At 61.5% G+C, this 21,182-nt stretch overlaps 2 protein-coding genes, 1 long non-coding RNA gene and 1 other non-coding gene across 5 annotated transcripts in view; 3 read left to right on the top strand and 1 right to left on the bottom strand.

Annotated features, from left to right (window-relative positions):
* Window positions 1-21,182, bottom strand: part of JMJD6 (jumonji domain containing 6, arginine demethylase and lysine hydroxylase) — a 151,015-nt gene that overhangs the window by 34,601 nt on the left and 95,232 nt on the right. The gene's annotated exons all lie outside the window — the stretch shown is intronic.
* PRCD (photoreceptor disc component) lies at window positions 1,811-8,102 on the top strand. Its single transcript, XM_056115662.1, has 3 exons — window positions 1,811-1,936; window positions 2,150-2,224; window positions 7,994-8,102. Exons 1-3 carry the CDS (start codon window positions 1,863-1,865, stop codon window positions 8,022-8,024), a joined length of 180 nt encoding a protein of 59 aa, XP_055971637.1. The 5' UTR covers window positions 1,811-1,862; the 3' UTR covers window positions 8,025-8,102.
* On the top strand, window positions 14,233-20,230 carry LOC130024857 (uncharacterized). Of its 2 annotated transcripts, none has more exons than XR_008792612.1 (5): window positions 14,233-14,307; window positions 16,462-16,533; window positions 17,263-17,355; window positions 18,949-19,015; window positions 19,989-20,230. It is a non-coding gene; the product is annotated as an uncharacterized LOC130024857 (long non-coding RNA). The 2 variants fall into 2 exon arrangements; XR_008792613.1 differs by having other exon boundaries at window positions 20,062-20,230.
* Window positions 19,072-19,142, top strand: LOC130024994 (small nucleolar RNA R38). The gene has a single exon (XR_008792631.1). It is a non-coding gene; the product is annotated as a small nucleolar RNA R38 (small nucleolar RNA).

A 21,182-nucleotide genomic window follows, 5' to 3' on the forward strand; every position in this document is an offset into this window, starting at 1 on the left:
CCGGGCGGGGCGGGGGCGGGGGCGCGGCGGGCCCCGGGGGTCCCCCCCTCCCCGGCGAGCCGCAGCGGGGGGCCCCCCTGGGGGCGGGGCTGGCGACCCCCGGGCCCGCACGGGCGGGGTGGGCTGGCTCGGTGTGTGTGCGCGCCCTCCGCGCGCCGGGAACCGACTCCAGCCCGCCCCCGGCCTTGGCAGCTCGGCCGCCCGCCCGAGGGGGCGGACGCCGCGGTTCCAGCCGAGCTCGGGCTGGCTCCCCGCCTCCCCGGCTCTGGAGCACGCGGGTGGGGGGGTTCCCAACATCCTCGGCCTTGGGGGTGTGTGGGGATCGCGTCGGGCGTGAGCGACCCCCCTTTCTTCCGGTCAGGACCCCTTGCCCCTAGATGCCCTCACGGGGTACGGGAAATGAGTCCCTGGGTACCTGGGTACGGGAAATGAGCCCCTTGGAGCCGGCCAGCCGCCCAGGCCCCCACCTGGGAGGACTTCTGGGAGTGCAGGGGACCCTGGTGGTTGTGTGCAACCCAGCCGGAAGCCTTGGGCAGGGATGCGGGGAAGCAGACTGTAATCTGCCGGTCCCCCCCCCTCCCCGGGGAGCCAAGGCTCTCCTCCACCCCCACCCCTCCAGGCAAGTCTGGGGCCTGTTTTCCCTGAGGCCCCTGGTGACCCTTTACCCCAATACTATCCCACTGTCCAGGCACTGCGACACAATGTGGTCACCTTAAAGATGAGAATGGAGAGCCCAGCTTCATCCTTCCCTGGTCACTTAGGGTTCTGGGCCCCTTCTGAAGCCTAGAGTCGCAGTTTCAGAAATCTGATGCTTATTTGTTATGATTTGGGGGAACCCTGTGTTGCAGAGACTGAACTCAGGGCTCCTGCAACATTGCTTTGAGCCACCTGGGGCAGTCCAGGGGCCTGACCGGCAGGGAGAGCCAGCGGGCCGAGACTCTCCCTACGCACAGCACATCTCCATGACCCGCCTGGCCCCTGCTGGCTCCTCCATCAAGGCGGATACCAGCCGCACTGCCCCTCCAGGGTCTGCTCCAGAACCCGGCAGAGCGATACAACAGCAGGGAGGATGCCTGCCTTGCACACAGGTCAGCCGCGGTTCCATCCCCTGCATCCCACATACTCCTTGAGCACCATCAGGAATGATCTCCGGAAGCAGAGCTCAGCCCTTAGCACTGCCGGGTGTGGCCATGGAACAAAACAAACCCGATTGCTCAAGAGGGAGCCCTGCACTGTGGAGAGAAGTAGCGACCTCTTAATGTGTTTCTGTTCTCTCACCTCGAACACAGTTCACGCCTGTACGCGATCGGTGTTTCTGTGTGCGGACATGCAGGTGTGCGTGCAAGGATGCTCCTCTGCCCAGGTGTGCACACTGCCACCACCACGATCTGCTCAGTGGCAGGGAGGGCGCTTGCCTTGCACGCACACAGCCCAGCCAGGGTTCGATCCCCTGCACCCACACACTACCTGAGCACTGTGAGGAGTGAGCCTTCCATTTGAACACCCTTGTCCCCCCCAGGCGGGCGGATTCCATTCCCCCCACCCTAACCCTGGTGCTGTCAAGCCCCCGGGGTGCAGGCAAGGCTGCGCCCCCGGGTGGGTGAACACCACGTGTGTGCCAAGCTTCGCCAAAGTCTTTGAGGACCAGGCCCTGGTCTTTGAGACAACCTGGTTGGCCTGCCAGGGGTCCAACCGCATGCCCTGGGGTGGGACCTTAATCAGTCCTCACAAGGTCGGGTCAGCTGACCCCTCTAAGCGGCTTGAGCCACCTAATCCCGTGCAGGCCAGCCGGCTGGCACCTCAGGCCGGCAGCAGTGGCCCCTGGAGCTGGCGGGTCCTCCGGGAGGGGATGGGCCGGGGCCATGTGCACCACGCTCTTGCTGCTCAGCACCTTGGCCATGCTCTGGCGCCGGCGCTTCTCCAACCGGGTCCAACCGTGAGAAACCCGCGGGGCCCTGCGGCGGGGGGGTGGAGAAAAACTGCGGGAGTGGACTGCGAAGTGGACTGGAAGTGGGGAGTCCAGGGAGACTGGGAGGGCCCCGGGGGGAGCCGCGAGCCCTCCAGAAGTCCCTGCCCCGGCGGGCTGGCAGGTGGCAGGAGCGCCGTGGGCCCGGCCCAGGCTCTTGCAGCCCGTCCTTCCCTCCCGCAGAGAGCCCAGCAGCGCGGTGGACGGGGCAGTGCCCGGCGGCGGCGGAGCGGAAACGGCCCGGCCCTGCTCGGGCAGGTAGGCGGGAGAGCGGGGCCGGGAGGCGGCGGGGTGGGGGGCCTGTTCGGGCAGCGGTCAGGGGTGTCCCTGCCGGCGCGCTGGACCCTGAGGCCGGGCCGGAGCCAGGGCGGGAGTCCCCGCTGGCCGCTGCGGCCCGTGCGCGCCCCCGCCCGCCCGCCGGCCCGCGGCCGCACTGCCCGCACCGTGGGCGGGACTCGCCGGCTCAGCCAATGGCGAGCCCGGGAGGGGCATGACGTCACCGCCCCGCCGCGCCATTGGCTGCGCCGCGCCGCGGGCAGGCCGCGGTCTCGGGTGGCCGCGAGTTAACTCTTTCCTCGACGGAGCCCCAGGGCGCCCCGGGTGTGAGTCGGGGCGGGAGCGGAGGGACTCCGGTGGCCGCTCCGGATAGGGAGCTCAGATGCCCGGCAAAACACTGGAGAGTCAATAAAGGAAATATTCTTGGTGACCCCTGGAGGGGGGAAGGGGGTCCCTGCTGGGGTTCCTAGGGCCCCTTCAAGGGGGAGGGCGTGTTCTCGGGGAAGGGGCGCTGGATGTGGCCAGTCTGTGCTCCGTCTCTTTCCTAAGGGCTGTGGGACTTGCTAGAGGCCCCCTCCAGAGAGGGGAGAGGAGACCAAGGTGCCTGGCCAGAGGGCTTGTGGCTACCCTCTTCCTGCTGTGTCCTGGTCCCCCCAAAAGGCCCAGGTCAGCCTGTGTGTTGAGACCCCCCAGACGCAGGCAGGAACAGGTTTTTTCTTCGCTGTTCCTGCTCTCTCTGGGGAGGCTGGCTGACGTGTTACCATCTGCTCAGTCTCCACCATGAGCCACCTGGGCTGGTCACGGATCAAGAGACCGCCACAGGCCAGCCTGGGCTCGCTGTAACGCTGGGATCGGAGCGGGGCTGTGTTGCTTTAAGCCCTGGGCCCCCTGGACTGGGCAAGGCTCAGCTTGGAGGTGGCCTGGGCTCCGTGCCGGGCACTGCAGGGCTTCAGTGCCACGATGGAGGGGCTCTTCTTTGGGGACCCTGGGCAAGGGGATTGGAACCCAGTTGGGTGCTTTCTAGACGTGTGCCCTCACCGCTGTCCTCTCGGCTCTCCCATCCAGCGGAGCGGAAGTTGGTGGACTCGGGTGGTCAGAGCAGCCTCTGGTCCAGAGACCGGGGCACGTGAGGGCAACTTGGTGCTTGTCTATAGGGCTCGGTGGACGGTCTCTTGGGGACTCTGTCACGGGAGTGGAAAGTCAGATGCGGGCACTGGTAGCTAGGCCAGCCTGGCGGGTCAGGCAGAAGCCCCAGAGACCCAGTTCTCCAGAACACAGGGCCTGGCCTCTGAGGCCTGCAGAGGGGTGGGGGCCCTGGGAGGCTGGTCCCAGGAGGGTGGGGGCAGGGATGGCCTCTCATCTGTCCCAGTGGGTGGGGGCTGCATCCCCAGGCGGGCAGGGCTGAGGGGGTTCACCCCCTGCCAATGTCTGATTGCCACTTGCCACTTTGTTTAGGGAGGAGGGACCGGGGACGGCGTGACTGTCAACCCCTGCACGCTGGCTCAGGACCCGGCTCAGCTCAGATGCAGGTAGGGGGGGCAGGGACAGCCCAGGGCAGCGGGCAGGGGGTAGGCAGGGAGGGCAGCCTTGGCTCAAGGGGTCATCAGGGACAGGGAGTCCTCCGCTGGCCCCAACCATTGGGAAAGTGGCGGAGTGCGGGGGTCCAAGGGCTGCTTTCTGGGTGCTGCTGCCCAGGGCTCAGAGGCAGGGTGTGGGGGTGTCCTGGCGGGGTGGGACATGGCCTCAGGACACGGGGTGGGACACGGGACAAGGTCTCGGCTTCAGCCCTGGAGGGGTGAGGGGCCACAGGCCCGCGTGGCCGTGAGGTCAGGGTGATGTGCCCGGGCTGGGGACTGGCCGGGCTCCATCTCAGCAGAGGCCCCCATGGGGGTCTCCATGGGCCAAGCCTCCCACCCTGTTTCTCACTGCCCACTGCCCTGGACCTGGCTGTCTCCCTCCTGCTCCCACAGGCTCCTTCCAGGCCCCATGACCATGAGCCTGGGGAGGTCCAGGCAGTGTAGACACGGGCCCAGCCTGTGTGGATTTGACTCACATTCCCATTCCCGGGGCTGAGTTGGAAGGGCCCAGAATCGAAAGGCCGGGCAGCCTGGTCACCCTAGAATTTAGTCCCTAGGACCTGGTCCCTGCATCAGAGGGAGGCTCGGTTTGCCCAGTGTCATGGGGTGGTGAGCGAGTCGCCCGCCCCCAGCCCCACCACATGGAGACTCAGGGCCCCCCGCTTCCCAGAGCCCCCGAAACAGGAGGCTGTGCCCTGTCAGGTCCTCAGGAGAGATGAGAGCTATCCATCCTGGGCTCAGGCCTCAGGCCCCCAGGCCAGTGGGGGTGCCTGCCTTGGTCACCCTGGGCTGCCCGGGGAGGGGGACACCCAGTGCCTATGAGTGTCCTCCCTGCTCTGTCCCCAGGGCCCTGGCCGCAGGCAGAGAGAGACCTGGGTGGGCGAGGATGGGTGTGTGTGCATGTGTGTGCGTGTGTGTGTGTGTGTGTGTGTGTGTGTGTGTGTTCCAGCGGGCAGTAGTATGTGGTGAGCTCTGGCTCTGAGCTGGTGTGGTCAGCTGGGCCCGCAGCCCTTGGCTTCCTCCTCTTCCTCCTCTTCTGGAGGCTTCTGCTCTGCTTCTATCCCTCCGGCATTGAACCCAGGTCCCAGCTCCTCGGGGCCCCACCCATGCCCCGCAGGCTGCAGGAGAAGGCTGTGTGTGTGTGTGTGTGTGTGTGTGTGTGTGTGTGTGTAGGGCCAGCCGTGCCCTAGGTGGACCCCACCTTTTATAGGGAGGCAGTTGGGGACCCACTCTGGAGCCAGGGCTAGGGCTGGCGCTGGGCTGGCGGCCACCTGTCCCCTGCTGTCCGCTGCCCTGCCTGCCTGGAGCCAGGCTGAAGGGCAGGCCGTGTTCCCCCTTTGCCGTGGTCCTTACTGTGGCTGCGGCCAGCTCTGCGCTGGGCCTTTTCCGCCGAACCCGCTGCAGCTCCCGCGCCTTCCCGGGGTCGGCAGAGCCCAGCCAAGGTCACCGCGCTGCAGCGGGCACTGGCTGGCCGCCCAGAGGCACGTCTCGGCGCGCCCCTCCGCAGCGTGGCTCTGCTGGCCTAGCTGCTGTGGGGTAGGCCGCGGAGGGGGGCTTCAGGGCGGGATGGGAGGGAGGCAGCCTGCAGGGCGGTGGGGGGCCGGCTGGCAGCTGGAGCGCCCCCTCCAGGAGCAGTTGTGTTTGCACCTGCCCTCACCCGAGGCTGTGTGCCTGGCTGCCACAGCCTCTCCCGTCTGTCTCCTTGTGCCCCCCAAGCTCCTGCTGCCCAAGGTGCCCCCGGCCTGGCACGGATGGGGGGCGCGGGAAGCCTTGGCAAGAGGCAGCCTGTGGCCGAGAAACCGCTCAGCCTTGCCTGCTGTTTCCCTGGTGCGAGAGCAGGCTGGACGCTGGCAGCAGGGCAGGCCTGAGGCAGGGAGGGGCCCTGGCCGGCACTTCCTCTCCCTGGCGTTGCTGGATATCTGGGCCTTGATTTCCTCATCTGCAGGGTGGAGGTCAGAGGGTTCAAGGGGGGGCCAGTGAGCGTGTGTCCGTGCATGTGTGTGTGCGTGCACCTATGTGTGTGCGTACATGTGTGTATGCATGCGCATACGTGTGTGCATGTGTATGTGTGCGTGCACATGCATGCGTGTGTGTGTGTGTGTGTGTGTGTGTGTGTGTGTGGCAAAGGAAGGGAACATGGTGGGCCCCACAGCTGCTGGCCCCTTGGTCCCCCAGCCCTTTCCTCCGGGGCCTGCTCCCCCCTCACACACACACCTCAGGACACACAGCTGTAGCAGCAGCAGCCTCCCTGCCCTGAGGGCGACCTCCCCCCACAGGCTCACTCCCCCGCAGGGATCTGGGGCGTCTGGAGGAGACGGGAGGTGGCAGCCCTGATCCCTCTCCTCCCGGTCTGAATGCTAATCGCTCTGCTGGCGGGAGGCTGAGTGACAGGGACGAGGCTGAGGGCGGCGGGTGGCCAAGGGCAGCCGGTGCTGGCTCCTGCCAGCCTCTCCCAGAGATTGGAACCTGACCAGGGAGCTAAGAAGCTGGTGGCGGCGGTGGCGGGAGGGGACAGGCCCACAGCTACTGCCCAAGGGCCCAAGGGCCCAGAGCGGGGCACCCCCAATGGTGTATGGGGGGAGGGGTCTCGGGGAAAACTGCGCCAGGCTTGGAGCTGAGAAGGGGACTTTCCTCTCTGAGCCTCCCGGGATGGCTGTGGTTTTCCCTGAGGAGGGGGGCTGGAGAGGGAGTACCGCGGGCAGGGAGCTGGCCTTGCACACAGCTGACCCAGGTTCAATTCCCAGCATCCCAGAAGGTTCCCTGAGCACCACCAGGAGGGATCCTTGAGCACCACTGGGTATGGCCCCCCCAAAAAAAGCAAAACAAAACCAAACAAAACTAAAACATGATGCTGTGGATATGGACCACATGTGGCCCTTCGGGGCCACAGCCATGTCACATGTGAGATCAGCTTCCGGTGCCTCCCTCCCCGGGAGGTGAGTGAAGCTCAAGGACCCTGCAGAGAGGCGTCCAGGGCCTAACGAGGTGCCACGCGGCTGGTCCAGAGCTTGTGTGACTGACCTGCTGCTGTGCGAGGTGCAAGGCCCAGAGCCCCAGAGCCATCTCTGCCTTTGGAGGGGCTCCCCTTCCCGGGTATACTCGCCCTGGCTCCCCGAGGCTGTGAGGGAGCACACACCATCTCCCTAGCTCTTGTTCCCGGGACATCACTGGTCCCCACTGACAGCCACTCTGGGCAGCCCAACTTGGGCGGGGGGAGCCAGGCACACTCCCCATGGGAAACCACAGCCATCCTGGGGGGATCAGAGAGAAAAGTCCTTCCTGTGTGTATGTGTGTGTGTGTGTGTGTGTGTGTGTGTAAGGGGATGCTCACCTTGGGAACCCCGGAGGTGGCTGCAGAGGCAACCAAGATTGAAGCTGAGGCCCACAGACCCTGGTGCGGGCTACACGCACCCTCTAGCAGACACTGTGCCTGCAAGAGGGGCTGAGAACAGGAACCCAAAGGGGATTTGTGCCAGGAGGAACAACTCACCCTGGCACCCGGAAACACAGACGCACACAGACCACAGGAGTATCAGACACACGTAGACACACAGGGGTACACAGACACACGTGAGTACACAGATGCACACAGACACACAAGTACACAGATGCACACACACACGAGTACACAGACGCAAACAGACACATGAGTACACAGACACACACAGACACACGAGTACACAGATGCACATAGACACACACGAGTACACAGACACACATGAGTATACAGACACACAGAGACACATGAGTACACAGAGCCACATAGACGCACATGAGTACACAGACACACATAGATACACACGAGTACACAGATGCACAGAGACCCACAGGTGCGCACACACACATACACAGACGCACACAGACGCATGAGCACACAGATGCACACAGATACATGAGTTAACAGATGCACACAGGCCCACAGGTACACACACACGTATACACACAGATGCGTGCACACACACTCACAAGCTGCAGCCATTTGAACCAAGCAACTGACAGTCAGGGAAACTTCCCTGAAAACCCTCACAAGCACTCTTTGCTGAGTGCTTGCAGGGACGGGTGCTGTGCTCGGTGGAGGATTGGCAGCAGGCTATGAAGAAGCCCTGCCTGGTCATGTGACCCCTCTTTCTCCGGGCCTCAGTTTCCCCATTTAACAGACCCGTATCGAACCCAGGTGGGCTGGCGCTGAGGACGTCAAGGCCTAAAGAGCCACCCTGGGAAAAGAAGCTTCTAGGAAACGCAGAGGGTGCGCCCGCTGACCCCTGGGGCTCTGGGAGTCTCTGTTGGGAGAGGCAGGGCCGGTGCCAGCACGGCCCGCACGAGCTCTGCAGACATCCGTGGAGGCCTGCTGCCGGGCTGACACAGACAGGAATTAGGGAGACCTGCCAAAACAACAGGAAAACCAGGCAAAACAGAGGAAAACAGACGCTTGACAACAGGCAGCCGCCAGGAAGCTGCCGTGGTCCCTGGGACAGGCGCGCTCTGGCGCTCCCAGCCGGCCCAGAGGTGAGCACGCGAGCAGGGAGCCAGGTCGCAGGGCCGGGGTGCAGGCTGTGCACATAGGGACCCTGGTCAAGCCCAGAACACTGGGCTGGGAGTAGCGATTGGACACCCCCTGGTGAGGCCCAGAAAACAAAACAGGAAAAACACAACAAACTTCGGGCCAACAGACCCGTGACTGTATCAGCTCCTGGACGCAGCCGGGGTAGGCATCTGCTAAGGGGAGGGATCTGAGGAAGGACTGGAGCGGGGGGCAGACAGCAGCTACATCTTGGGTGCTTGCCGGGCACACGGTGTACCCAGGTTCAATCCCCAGCACCGCACGCATGGATCAGGGAGTGACCCCTGAGCACAGCCGGGTATGGGCACCCCAAAACAAGAAGAAAGCGACTTAATGGACACTCCACACAGAAGTATAAACAGGGTCAGCGCTCGGCATAGGAAGAAAACGGATTCACCATCAGAGCAACCAGACGCACCACGGGGCACTTGCACAGCTCAATCTCAGGGACGCCCCTAGGGCTTGGTGCCTTGCGGGGTGTGGACCAGTGGGGTAAGTCCCACAGTCACCCGGTTCTCAACCTCGGAAATGTAAGTTCCCCGCAGGAAGCAGCCAAGGAGTGACCTGCGAGTGGATGTTCTGGACTATTCTAACATAGAGCGCCCACTCTCCTGGGGTATGAAATGATATTCGGCAATAAGAAGGAAATGAGCCGCTGATGTCAGCCGCCACACGGGTTAATTGAGAGAAGCCAGATGCAGAAGCGTCCCGACGGCCCGAATCCATTTATCTGCGATTCTCCACCAGGCCACGCTAATCCAAAGTGACAGGAAGCAGATCGGGTGCTGGCTGGGTCAGGCGTGGACACAGGGACCGACTGGAAGAGACCCGGCGGGGCTCTGGGGCCCAGGACTAGGCCCCGCATCCTGACAGGGGCTGTGCTCACTCACACCGCCTCGTCTCGGGGTGCTGAGCGCTTCCGGTGGGCGCGTGTGAAATCCGCACCAATAAAGAACGGCTTAAAGAGTTAAACGAAGCGGAAGAAGGCTGGACCTTCCCTGACTCACGGGCTGGGGCTGCAGAGTGTCTCCCAAAGTGTGACTCTGCACTGGGGGTGGGGGGCTGGGGTACCACTGGGGGGGGAGTTCCCGAAAGAAGGCTGCCTTGGGGCAGGACTTGCTGAGCAATTCTTCCCCCCCACCCCCCAAGGGACTAAGAGGCCAAACCATCCGAGGAACGAGGACCGTCTGGGAAGGAAATGAGAGTCAATAGCCACAGAACAGGGTAGAAGAAGCCCCGGCCAGCAGCCTCCAGGCGCCGGGAAGCTTGTGGTTGCCTCCCCCCCACTCTCAGGGTGTGAGCTCAGGGCGGGAACCACACGGAAGCAGGGGCGGGCGGTAGGGGTGCCTGGGCTCAGGGGACACATGTTCAGAAAGCCACCGCCGAGGTCAGTGGAATATTACCCCATCTCCCAACGCGTCAGTCATCAGCATTGAGTGCAGTCACAGGGCAGCCTCGGGAACTGTGTGGTCCCATCAACACGGGTCAGGGGCCCCGGCACCGCCCAGGTCATCTGTGTCTACTGCCTGGGGTGGGGCCTCCCCCCAGGGAGGACAGGCTTGGGCACACCCTTTCCCAAACCTGCCAGCTGCAACCCCAGGCCTAGTCCTGTGTGATGGGCGGGCGTGGGGCCAGGCATAGGGTCTGCCGGGGTGGGGGGGGCAACAGTTGGGGGAGCGACCCTGCTGTCGTGAGGGGCCAGGGGGTTCAGAGCTCCAAGAAGCCCTCGCTAATTACTCACTTTCTGCGTTTTTGGCTTCTTGGCTGCAAACTGGGACTGGGGGTGGAGGTGGGACAAAGATCAGGGTTCGGGGGATAGCCAAGGGAGGGCGTCCAGAAAAACGGTGCCGACTCATTGATTTGATAATCTGGAGGGAGGCTGTATGCTAACCAGACCTCAGGAAAGTTTTAAGTTTGGGGCCGGAGAGATGTTAGTGGGGAGGGCGCTGGCCTTGCAAGCAGCAGACCTGTGTTCAATCCCCAGCACCCCATCTGGTCCCCTGAGCACCATCGGGAGTGACTTCTGAGTGCAGAGCTAGCATCCCCAGATATGCCCCCTTCAGCAAAATAAAACAAACAAACCCTGTCAAGTCTTAGGCTTTGGCCTTGGGTGCTGAGGCTGGAGGCAGGCCCCGACATGCAGGGCCACCATTTGACTGCTACAGTTCTTGGGGGTTTATATTTTATGGGGGGGGGGTGTTCCTGGGGCCATACCCAGCAGTGCTCAAGGGTTATTCCTGGCTTTGTGCTCAGGGGAGAATCCTGGCAGTGCTCAGGGGACCATATGTGGTGCTGAGACTTGGAATAGGGGGTGGTAGCGTGCAGGGCAAGCAGTGCAAAGCAAAAAAAAGAAAGAAAGAAAAGAAAATCTCCCATGCTGGGGTCAGAGATGGCGCCGTGGGCAGGGCACGTCCCTCACATGTGGCTGGGTTTGACGTCTGGCACCATACAGGGCAAGGTGATCCCTGAGCAGGGCCAGGAGAAAGGTCTGAGCACCGCCAGGTGTGACCCCCAAACAAAAAAAAAACCTAATTCTCACATGCTATATTGCTTCCCTCCGTTTTCTTTTTCTTTTTTTTTTTGTGGGCAGGGAGGGGGCTTCCTCTGAGATTATTTATTTTGCATTTTGGGTCACACCCAGCGATGCACAGGGGCTACTCCTGGCTCTGCACTCAGGAATTACTCCTGACGGTGCTCGAGGGACCATATGGGATACTGGGAATCGCACCCAGGTTCGCAGCGTGCAAGGTAAACGCCCGTCCCCGCTGTGCTATCACTCCAGCCCCTCCTCTGAGATTCTTGGGTGTCCCCTGAACTAATCTTGGTGCTGCCGAGGATCCGACCTGGGTCCTTCCTTGGGTGTTCCTGGGTATGTGCCCCAGCCACTGAGCTGTCTCCTCAGCCCCTCCCGGTCCCTACTCACTGAGACCAGCTTCAGCGTCTGCCCCCGAGTCCCCCCGTGGGAACATTAAAGTGTGACAGTGTGTCTGGGAGATGTTGACGAGGCCTGGGATGGAGCCCCTGGCCCCACGTCCCGGGTCCCGGAGCGACCTCCAGAATAACCAGCTGGGAATTAGCCCCCAAGGGCCCCCTCAAAAAAAAAAAAACAACCCGAAATGTGTCTCTGGATGCAAAGAGGGGTGCAGGCAGGCGCTGTGGCAGGCAGTCTCCGCCCCCCTCGCCTCCCCAGGGCCAGATGGTTGCAGCCGGCTGGGGGGCCCCCAAGCCAGAAACCAGCCTGTTGTTTGGAAAAAACAAAGAAAACTTTCCCAGACTTGGCAGACGGCGTGGCCAGTGGCTTTCTGGACACTTTCTGGCAGCGGCAGAAGATGTATTGCTGGGTGCGAGTGGCCCAGGATGGCCGGCTGGGTCCAGCTCCCTGAGGTCCAGTAGGGCCAGGACAGCTGCTTTGGGGGTGTCCGCGGGCCACTTTTGGCCACCTCGCAGAATACCCCTCTCGGTCTGGGGGTCTCCCTCGCCCTTTGCTCCCCGGTGGTCTGGTTGGCAGCCGGACGGGCAAGCCTAACCCTGCAGTGCTTGGGCGGCCACTGGACACAGCTGACCAGCAGCCCCATGGCTGCGTGTTCCCGGGGGCCCCCGCAGCCCCACGTCTCTTGTAGCCTCGTGGCCGCCTTGTGGGACTCTTGCCACTCACCACCCTGAGGTGCCTGAGCCCCAAACCTCATGCAGCACTACACGCATGCGCAGTGGGCAGAGGCAGGCCCAGGGAAGTGCGCAGCCCCGACTGGCCAGGGCCTCTCACTACGCTGCGTTTCAACGCCACATGGGCCACGCCCTGCACCCCAAGCAGGTCCATGGATCCCAAGGGCTGGGGAGGAGGGGTCAGGAAAACTCTGCCTCCGCCTTCGTACACTGGGCAAGGGGGTGGGGTGGGTGCCCTGTGGGGCTGCCCCTCCAGCACCTCTGCTGAACCCAGGGTCAGTGGTCAGTGCCACTCTTCCTGCAGATGGAGGCTGCAAGTGAGGGAGCCCATCACACCCCACTTTTTTATTGGCGGGGGGTGGGGGGGGGCTGGTACCCGGCAGGGCTCAAGGCTTACTCCTGGCTTTGCGCTCAGGGATCACTTCTGCCGACTCAGGATCTTGTGGCACCAGGAAGAGGCCAGGATGAACCTCCCCCGGGCTATCTCTCTGACCCCTGCACACCTCACCGCAACTCCATCTCCACTATCATTCCCCAGCGACCCACAAGGCCACAGAAAATCTGCCCACTCCAAGGCAAGGCTCTTCTTTTTTTTTTCTTTTTGGGTCACACCCAGCGATGCACAGGGATTACTCCTGGCTCATGCACTCAGGAATTACTCCTGGCGGTGCTCAGGGGACCACATGAGATGCTGGGAATCGAACCCGGGTCGGCCACGTGCAAGGCAAACGCCCTACCCGCTGTCCTATTGCTCCAGCCCCAGAAAGGCTCTTTATAGCTAAGTTGGACATGGCAGGGCGAGAGTTTACCGGGTGGCAGCCCGGCCTGGCCCCCCTTGCCACCTCTCCGTGTGGGCTCGCCTAGCACGGGGTGCTGTACACAGCCCCAGCGCCAGTGGCAAGTAAATGCTAGCTGGCAGAACTCGGCCTGCCACAGGGACTTTGCTCAGCTCCACGGACAGCTCAGCGCCAGCTTCAAAATTCCCTTCCCAAGTCTGCAGTGAGAAGAACTTGTCTGCAAGAAGAGATTCCATTCTCTCTCTCTCTCTAATGATCGAGAGATCATTTGACTTCAAGGACCAGGCAGAGAGAAACCCAAGGGCCAATTTTACAAGACGGAAGTCGTTGCTGAGTTAATGGTTATTTGCTGGGCACCATGTGAGCTGAGAGGCAGGAGTGCACCAGCCAGGCCCCGGGAGGAAATGGAAAGGGGAAAAAGGAATAGCTGAGCCGGCTCTTGTCTCAAGGAGCTTGGGATCCAATTAAGGGAGGCAAACCTCACCCACTGTGGGAACTTGAAAACATACATGCAGCAAGAGTCCTATGGCCCTAGGCCTGAGATCATCGCTCAGGGAAGGGTGGATGAGGACCGGGCTGGGGAGGTTAATTCAGAGAAGGTTTTTTTTTTAAGTCTCGCATATTTAAACTAATTTCCAAATAAGTGTAAATTCTGGCCCCGGCTCTACTTGTTTTGCTCCGTTGTTCTTTCAGGACAGGCAACCAGGGTGACGGCTTGAAAAAAACAACACTTCGAAAATCAGTTTCGTAACCTAATGATGTTTCTTTCCCTCCTCGGAAATAGAGCCACCCACAGCCGGGGGGACCTGCAGCGCCGGGTAGAGTCCGGGTCGGGGCGTTGAAGCCGCTTCGGGGTCTGGGCGCAGCGGCGGGCGGGCTCGGGCCGCGGCTTTCGGGCGCCCCCTGCCGCCCGGCGCTAAAAGCGGCGCCCGCGGCCGTCGAACCTCCGCTCCCCGGGGCCCGCCTCCCGCCGCCCTCCGCGCCCAGAGACCCCCTCGCCCCCCCGGTTCGCCCTGCATGACATGCACGGGCCTCTCCGGCTCGCAACCCGGCCGGGCGTCGTTGTCCCCTAAGTGAGGCCCCCCGCGAGGTTTCCGCACGGCCAACACGTGCCCCCGGGGACGGAGGGATCTGGGGGGCAGAAGCGCGCGCCCATCTTCGTTCCCCAACGTGCCCGCGACGTCCCGCCGCCCCAGCTCTCTCCCGTCCCCGGCGGTAGCCGGTTACCAGGCGGGCCCAGCCCCCGCGTCGCCGGGCCAGGAGGCGCCCCTGGGGGCGGGAGCTGTCCGAACTCCCCTTCCGGCCGGCGCCCGGACTACATTTCCCATCAGCCCCCTCCCCGTCTCGCGAGAGTCCCGCGAGACTACAGGGGTGATTAGGGCGCAGGCGCGGCCGCCACGTGCTCGCAGTCATGGCGGCTTGCGGGGGTCTCCGCGCGGCTCGTGCGGCCTCGGGCTTGTGGAGGGGGTGAGTTTCGCTGACGGGGGTGGGGGGAGACAGGATCTTCCGTGGCACGGTGGCGGGGCGCGGAGGGGTTGGGACAACGCCTTGCGGAGAGGGGGCTTGGCCCCATCCCGCCCTTCGGGAGCGGCACCGCAACCGGCCCCGATCTCCGGCCCGGCCCAGGCGGTAGGTGCCCGTTGGGGGTGGGCGGCGTCGGGCCGCAGGGGGGCCCCGCGTGCGTCGGGAGGAGGAGGACTGTCGCCTTCTCCCCGTCCGCCCCGCCACCAGGACCCAGGCTTACTGGGATTTTTTTTTCTTGTAATTTTCTTTTTCTTTTTTGGGGCTCACACACGGGCATTGCACAGGGGGTTCCTCCTGGCTCTGCACTCAGGAATCACTCGTGGCGGTGCTCGGGGGACCCTAGGGGATGCTGAGAATCGAACCCCAGGAAGGCCACGTGCAAGGCAAACGCCTTACCCGTTGTGCTATCGCTCCAGCCCCAGGCTTACTGGGATCTTGTCTCGCGTCGCAGAGAAGAACGTCCGGAGTAGGCGAGCAGCGAGGGGAAGCGTTTTGTCGGGAGGTTTAAGTTCAGGGAAGGAGGAAGAGAAAGTGGGAGAGAGGTTTAAGTGCTCTGGAGAGAGCCCCGGCTTCTCTGGTGAGTCCCGAGTCGACCATCCCTCCTCGAGGACAGAACCGCCGATAATGCAAATCACAGAGCGAGGTTTATTATTCCAGCCAGCTGGGGTCCAAGCAAGGGCCTCGAGCACCAGATTCAGCGGGTTCTTATACTTTCTTTTTTTTTAATTTGGCCTCGTGAGGTCCAGCCCACTCCCTAACAGTTACATTCTGGGGGTGTAGTCCTTGACAAAAGCATCCGGTTTTTGTGCTTTTCTTGTTCCTGGGAGAAGCCTTGTCACTCTGAAGGCCACAAAACCTGGCATGGCAGTTCCACAGCTAAGTGGGTCCTAACACTCCAAGGGCGGAGAGAGCCCTGCCCGGAAGTATGAAAGTCCCCATCTCAAGAGGGGAGATGCGGGCGACACGTGCTCGAGGGACGTGGGCGCAAGCAGCACATGGGCTCGGGCAGCATATGCCCTGCCTTTGTTCAAGGTGGCCTTCGTAGGGTTTCTCCAACCTGTCCCCACGTGGGCTTCTACCTAGGTAAAAGGAGGTTCCGGGGGAAGGAGGGCTTGGGAGTGGTGATGGTCTTCCTTGAAATCCCTTTCCCGGCCTTTTGTTTCTGCAGGAGCTTCTCTGGGCCTGTTTCTGTAGCTAGGTGAGGGTCTGATCAGGCCTTAGTTCCACTTTTTTCCTATGTTTTGCAAGGTCGGCTTTTACCATTGGCTTGGGAGGGGGTCTTCCCTGTCTGCCTACATCAGTATGAACCTCCGGAGTACCCGAAGGAGGATAACCTCCATCTTTGGCTTCTCTTGGGGGTGGCTATGCCCGGGGCTTAATTCTGCCCCTTTGCTTGGGGATCACTCCTGTGGATACCACATGTGATGCCGGGGATCGAACCTGAGTCGGCCATGAGCACAAAGCGCCCTCACCTGTTATTTTTGTTCTGATCCCGTTCGTTGATGCTTTTGGAAAATTTATTTTTGCTGCCTTATTAAGGATGATAATGGAGCGATAGCACAATGGGTAGGGCGTTTGTCTTGCACGTGGTGGGCCGGGTTTGTTTCCTCTGTTCCTCTCAGAGAGCCCTGCAAGCTACCGAGAGTATCCCACCTGCACGGCCGAGCCTGGCAAGCTCCCCGTGGTGTATTCAATACACCACGAATTGAATACGTGGTGTATTCAATCCAAAAACAGTAACAAGTCTCACTATGGAGACGTTACTGGTGCCCGCTCAAGCAAATTGATGAACAATGGGAGGACAGTGCTATTAAGAACGTGTATGTGTGCGTGCAAGCAAGCCACACTCGGAGTTGCTCTGGGGTTACTCCTGGCTCTCACTCAGGAGTTACTCCTGGCAGTGCTCGGGCACCGTGTGGGGATGCTGGGAATCGAACCCGGGTCAGCCACTTGCAAAGCAAGTGCCCTCCCGTGTCCTGGCGTTCCGGCCTGGGTCACTGGCTTTCAATCTCAATTCATCACATGGTGATCTGTGGGGTGATGGAGAACTAGTTATACAGTGAGCCTCGGGTTAACGTTATGCTTTTCTCCCGCAAGTGACATTGGCAGACATTGGCGGTGAGGAGCAGACCTGCAGGTTTAAGGAGGAACCAATAATGGGCCTGGGAGGTAAGTACTTTCCTTACAGTGGGCCTCTTAGGTGGAGCCTGGTTGAAATCCCCATCACTGTGTATGTTTTCCCGAGCGCCACCAGGGGTCGCTGCTACACCCCCCCCCCCCCCCCTTAAGATTCACAGTCCTGAATTCCCCCACCCTCCAGTCAGGACTAGAGCCCCCAAATGAGTACGAATGGGTACAGGCCAGGTATGGGTGTTGACCAGGGCAGGAGGGTGGCAAGGCCTACCGTATGCCCCTCTGACACCCGAGACCAGTTCAGGGAACTGAGTGGTGGCCACTAGGTGTCAGTGTTTGCATCGGAAATGGCTGCTGCCCTTGCCCGGGGTTGATGGTGGAGACTGGGAGTTGTGTTGCGGGTTCTGGGTTCTAGAAATGCCGGCCAGTGGGCGCACTGGGGGAGCTGTCCGGCAGGGGGCACCTTTTGTGAGAAACTGAATTGCCGAGGTTCTGGGTCAGCACCCGCCTGACTCTACAGAAGTGCGTTGCTCACCGTTTTCTTTTTTTTTAAACAATGTATTTATTTATTTAGCTTTTTGGGTCACACCTGGCGATGCACAGGGGTTACTCCTGGCTCATGCGCTCAGGAATCACTCCTGGCGGTACTCGGGGGACCATGTGGGGTGCTGGGAATTAAACCCAGGTCGGCCGCGTGCAAGGCAAATTGCCCTCCCTGCTGTGCTATTGATCCGGCCCCAACGTTGCTCACGTTTGCTCTTTCAGATAAAAGGTGGGTGCAGACTTCAGGGACTGCCATGGGAGCGCTGTCATCCTAAGACGCCAAATGGGAAGCTCTTCACGCTGCACTCCCTGAGGGTGAGATTCCCAGCTCGGGCACAGGCTGTGATCCCGTGCCACGTTGGTCTGGGCAACAGCTCCCGGTGACTTGCCTCCTGTAAGGGATGTGACGGGGATGCTCTCCCGGGCCCCTCACACAGCAGCTGTTCTCAGAGTGGCCTGTGGGTCAGTGTTTCCCTCCCTGTGCTGGGGAGACACACCCTATGCGGGCCTCCTGTGCTAGCGTCCAGGGCTGGTTCCGGGATCTGCATGGCCTGAGCCCCGTAAGGCGTGGTCGGGAACAGTTAGCTGAGATCAAGGCTGGCGAGGTGGCGCAGGTGTCAGGGGCGTGCCTGGCTCTGGTTCATTCCGTGCCACCAAATGCCCCCACCCCTGCACCTGAGACCCCAGCATAGAGCCGTCCAGCTTGTCATTGCTGGGATGTGCCCCTGAACACTGCTTGGGAGTGTTCCTTCCCCGCCCCTCAAACCCCCCTCCTCTCCCCCCCCCTGAAAAAAATTTAATGAGCTTGAAAGTTTGTTCTGCCACCCAGTTGTTTATTTTGCTTTTGGGTCACTCCCAGCAACGCTCAGGAGTTACTCCTGGCTTGGGGTTTGGGAAATACAAAGCAGGGCTGGGGATCAAATCCGGGTCACTGGCATGCAAGGCAGACGCCCTCCCTGCTCTGCTTTGGCCCCATCTTCAACTTAGCTAATGATTTTTGGCTGGGAGAAGGCCACACCTGGTGGCCAGGGCTTATTCCTGATTCCACGCAGTAGTTACTTCTTGTGGTGAGGGAGCTATACAAGGAGGAGGGGATCGAACCCAGGTCAGTTGTGTACAAGGCAAATGCCCTGCCTAGTGTGCTATGCTAACTACAGCCACTCTTAGGGCCTTTAGGGTTTTTTTGTTTTTTAAGGTTTGGGGGCCACATCGGCCCCCTTCAGGGATTACTTCATGGTGGGGACCTTACGAGGTGCCAGGGATCCGACCCACCCAGGTCCACTGCATGCAAGGCAGGCACCCCGTTTCAGTTCTTTGAGCATTCACCTTCTTCTTGGGCTGTTGTTGAGCCCCTGCCTGCTGTCGTGGTTCTGAGTGGGGGCTGGGAGTGGTGGCAGTGCGCGGCTGGGGCCAAATGTCCTGCACAGTACGGCTGCCCCACCTCCCAGCACGTGTGGACGACTGGCCCCGTCCTGGCAGTGAACACCTCACATGCATGAGAACCACCCGCATGGCCTGCCTGGACTCTGCCGCAAGTGCTCCTGTTTGGGCGGCGCGCCTGTTTCCTGGGGAGCAGCACCCCTGGTGCGGGGCTCGCAGATGCTGGTCCTCTCCTCCTGGTCAGGCTCCTGCTGCAGGCGGGCAGGCCCTGCCCTGCTTTGGTTTCATTTCGAGGCCTCCCCCGCAGTGCTCAGGGGACATGAGCACATGAGCCTGTGGCCAGCCACCTGCAAGGCAGTTTCCTCGTCAGCCCTGAGCTGTGATGATGCGTTATCCCTGTCTGAAGGCAGCGGCCTTCTGTGTGGATATTGTGTGACTGACGCTCAGCTCCGGGCCTGGCCTGACATTTTGGCTCCGTCTGAGGCCAGCACGGCATGAGTGGGGCTTTGTGTCATTTCCCCGATCCAGGCCTGACCCTGTTCCTGGCAGAAGCAGCTGCTCCGGAAGATGCAGGCGCACCGGTGGCCTGGACCCAGTAAGTGGGGGGACACCTCCTGGGCGGGTCCCTGCCCCCAGCTGCCCTGACAGTGCCCCAGCCGATGATGGTTCGTTATCCCTGTCTGAGTTTCTTGCCTGAGGGAAAACCATGGTCTGAGGCTGGGGGCTTGGCAGGCAAGTGGCCGAGGGGTTCCACATTGCGGGGCGGTGGGGGTGCCAAACCCAGCGGTGGTCAGGGATCACCCGGGATTAAACCCAGGCTGCCTTGTGTGCAAGGCAGACACCCTCCCTCCTGTGCTATTGCTCTGGCCTGGGGTCGTGCTCTGAGGGGTCTTGTGGTGGGCTGCCGGGTTGGCTGCAGGCATCCTGATGGGCGTCAGTGAACCGTGGCTCGGTTTTCTGTCCTCCTGCCTGGTCTTGGCAGAATTTAGTGGTCCTGGGGCTGGACACACGCGTCTCGCTCCTTCTGGAAGACTCGGCTGCCAACAGAGTGTCCCTGGGCAGGGCAGGGTCTGGCTTTGCCCACGTGCCAGGCTCCGCGTGGACACAGATGCCTTTGTTTCTGTTGACATTCACAGAAGGGGTATTTCTAGCTGCGGCTGAATATTTTGGTCACCTAGAAAGCTCTGCGAGGGGTATTCTGAGGCCAGTAGCCTGTGACCTGCAAGGGGAGCCGCTGGGGGGAGGGGCGCAGGAGGGGGCGGGCGGCTCCTGGGGTCCGTCTCTGGAGCTCTGAGCACCATTGGGTGTAGCTCAAAAGACAAAGTGTAGGGATTGGAGCGACAACACAGCAGAGGGGACACATTTGCCTTGCACGCAGCTGACCCGTGTTCTATTCCCGGCCTCCTATATGGTTCCCTGAGCATCGCCAAGAGTAACCTCTGGGTGTGACCCCAAAAAGCTAAAAAAGTTAGAGTACGCTTGAGGGTTAGGGGGGTCAGATACAGGGTAAACCCCCTGGTCCGAGGCGGCCTCTCAGCCCTCGCGCCTTTGGGTTTCTCTCGGCTCAGGTGGGCACCACGTGCTGCACCGGTTACTCGGCTCCCAGACCATCTCCCTCTGTCCTGACTGTCGTACCCCCAGGCCCGGCGACAGACTCCAGCGGCTCCAGAAATGAGGTTGTGACCAAGGACGCTCAGAATCCCATCGCCGCAGCCCTGGGCTGGGCTAGTCCCAGACTCCCCAGAACTGTTGGCGACCTCTGATGGCGGGGAACTGGCTGGGGGTTTTCTCTGAAACGCGAATAAATGGTTTAAAGGCCTGTTGTGGGTCTCAGCTTTCTGCCAGTGCATAGACATCATGTCGAGTGACCGGAACCTCATCTCCAGCCTTCACTGCAGTGTCCTGAGGACACAAAGTGTCAGTGGTTTGTTGTTTTTTTTCCTCTTTTGGGTCCCATCCAGCAGTGCTCAGGGCTCATTCCTGGCGGGGTCTGGGAGACCACCTGGGGTGCTGGGGATCACATCTGCGTGAGGGTCACTCTGGGTCTTGCCACCCACCAAAGGCTCTTGGATCCCTTGGAAATAGGGTGACGGGAATGTGGGTGAGGGGTGGGATTGCTGGGGTGCTGGTCCTGTCCAGGGTTCCTGCGAGACCCTTCCCAACTCCCCCACATGGCTCTGGCCTTTGTGCCAGTTACGTACAGGCAGCCCGGCACAGGTAGCTTGTGGAGAGCCTTGTCCTGCCAGGGACCAAACTGCCAAGTCCCCTGGAGGAAGCAACAGTTCCTCCAGGGCTGCTGCTGGGACCGTGGCCCAGTGCCACTGCGGCATCCACCCCTGGAACAGTAAATCCAGGGTGTGTTCAGGGTTGACTGCGGACGCTTCCTGCCGCGGGAAAGGTCATGACATCCGGCCCATCACTTGTGATGGGAATCCGAGGGTTCACCTAACAACCACACACACATCTCTGACGAAGCCTGGCCGCCCTCCTTTGCCTCTCCACATTGCAGAGCCCTGAACTCCCCCCATTAGGCACCATCCCTAGTTGGTCCCCGCCACAAACAATGAGACATGCTTCTACCCTTTCCGCTGTGGTTATTTATGCAGCCGCTTAGCATCGAACTTACTGGCCTCTGGGCTTCAGCTGACAGCAGGTGTCTGTTCTCCCGGAAATTCTGCCGGGCTGAGTCCTAAAGTTGGGGGTTGGATATGCGCTACAAGGTGTTCAGGCTGGAGCGCGTGTGTCCCTCTGGAACTCTGTGA

The sequence above is a fragment of the Sorex fumeus genome, unplaced genomic scaffold (assembly GCF_029834395.1).
Source record: "Sorex fumeus unplaced genomic scaffold, SorFum_2.1 ptg000029l, whole genome shotgun sequence".
Lineage (NCBI taxonomy): Eukaryota > Metazoa > Chordata > Mammalia > Eulipotyphla > Soricidae > Sorex > Sorex fumeus.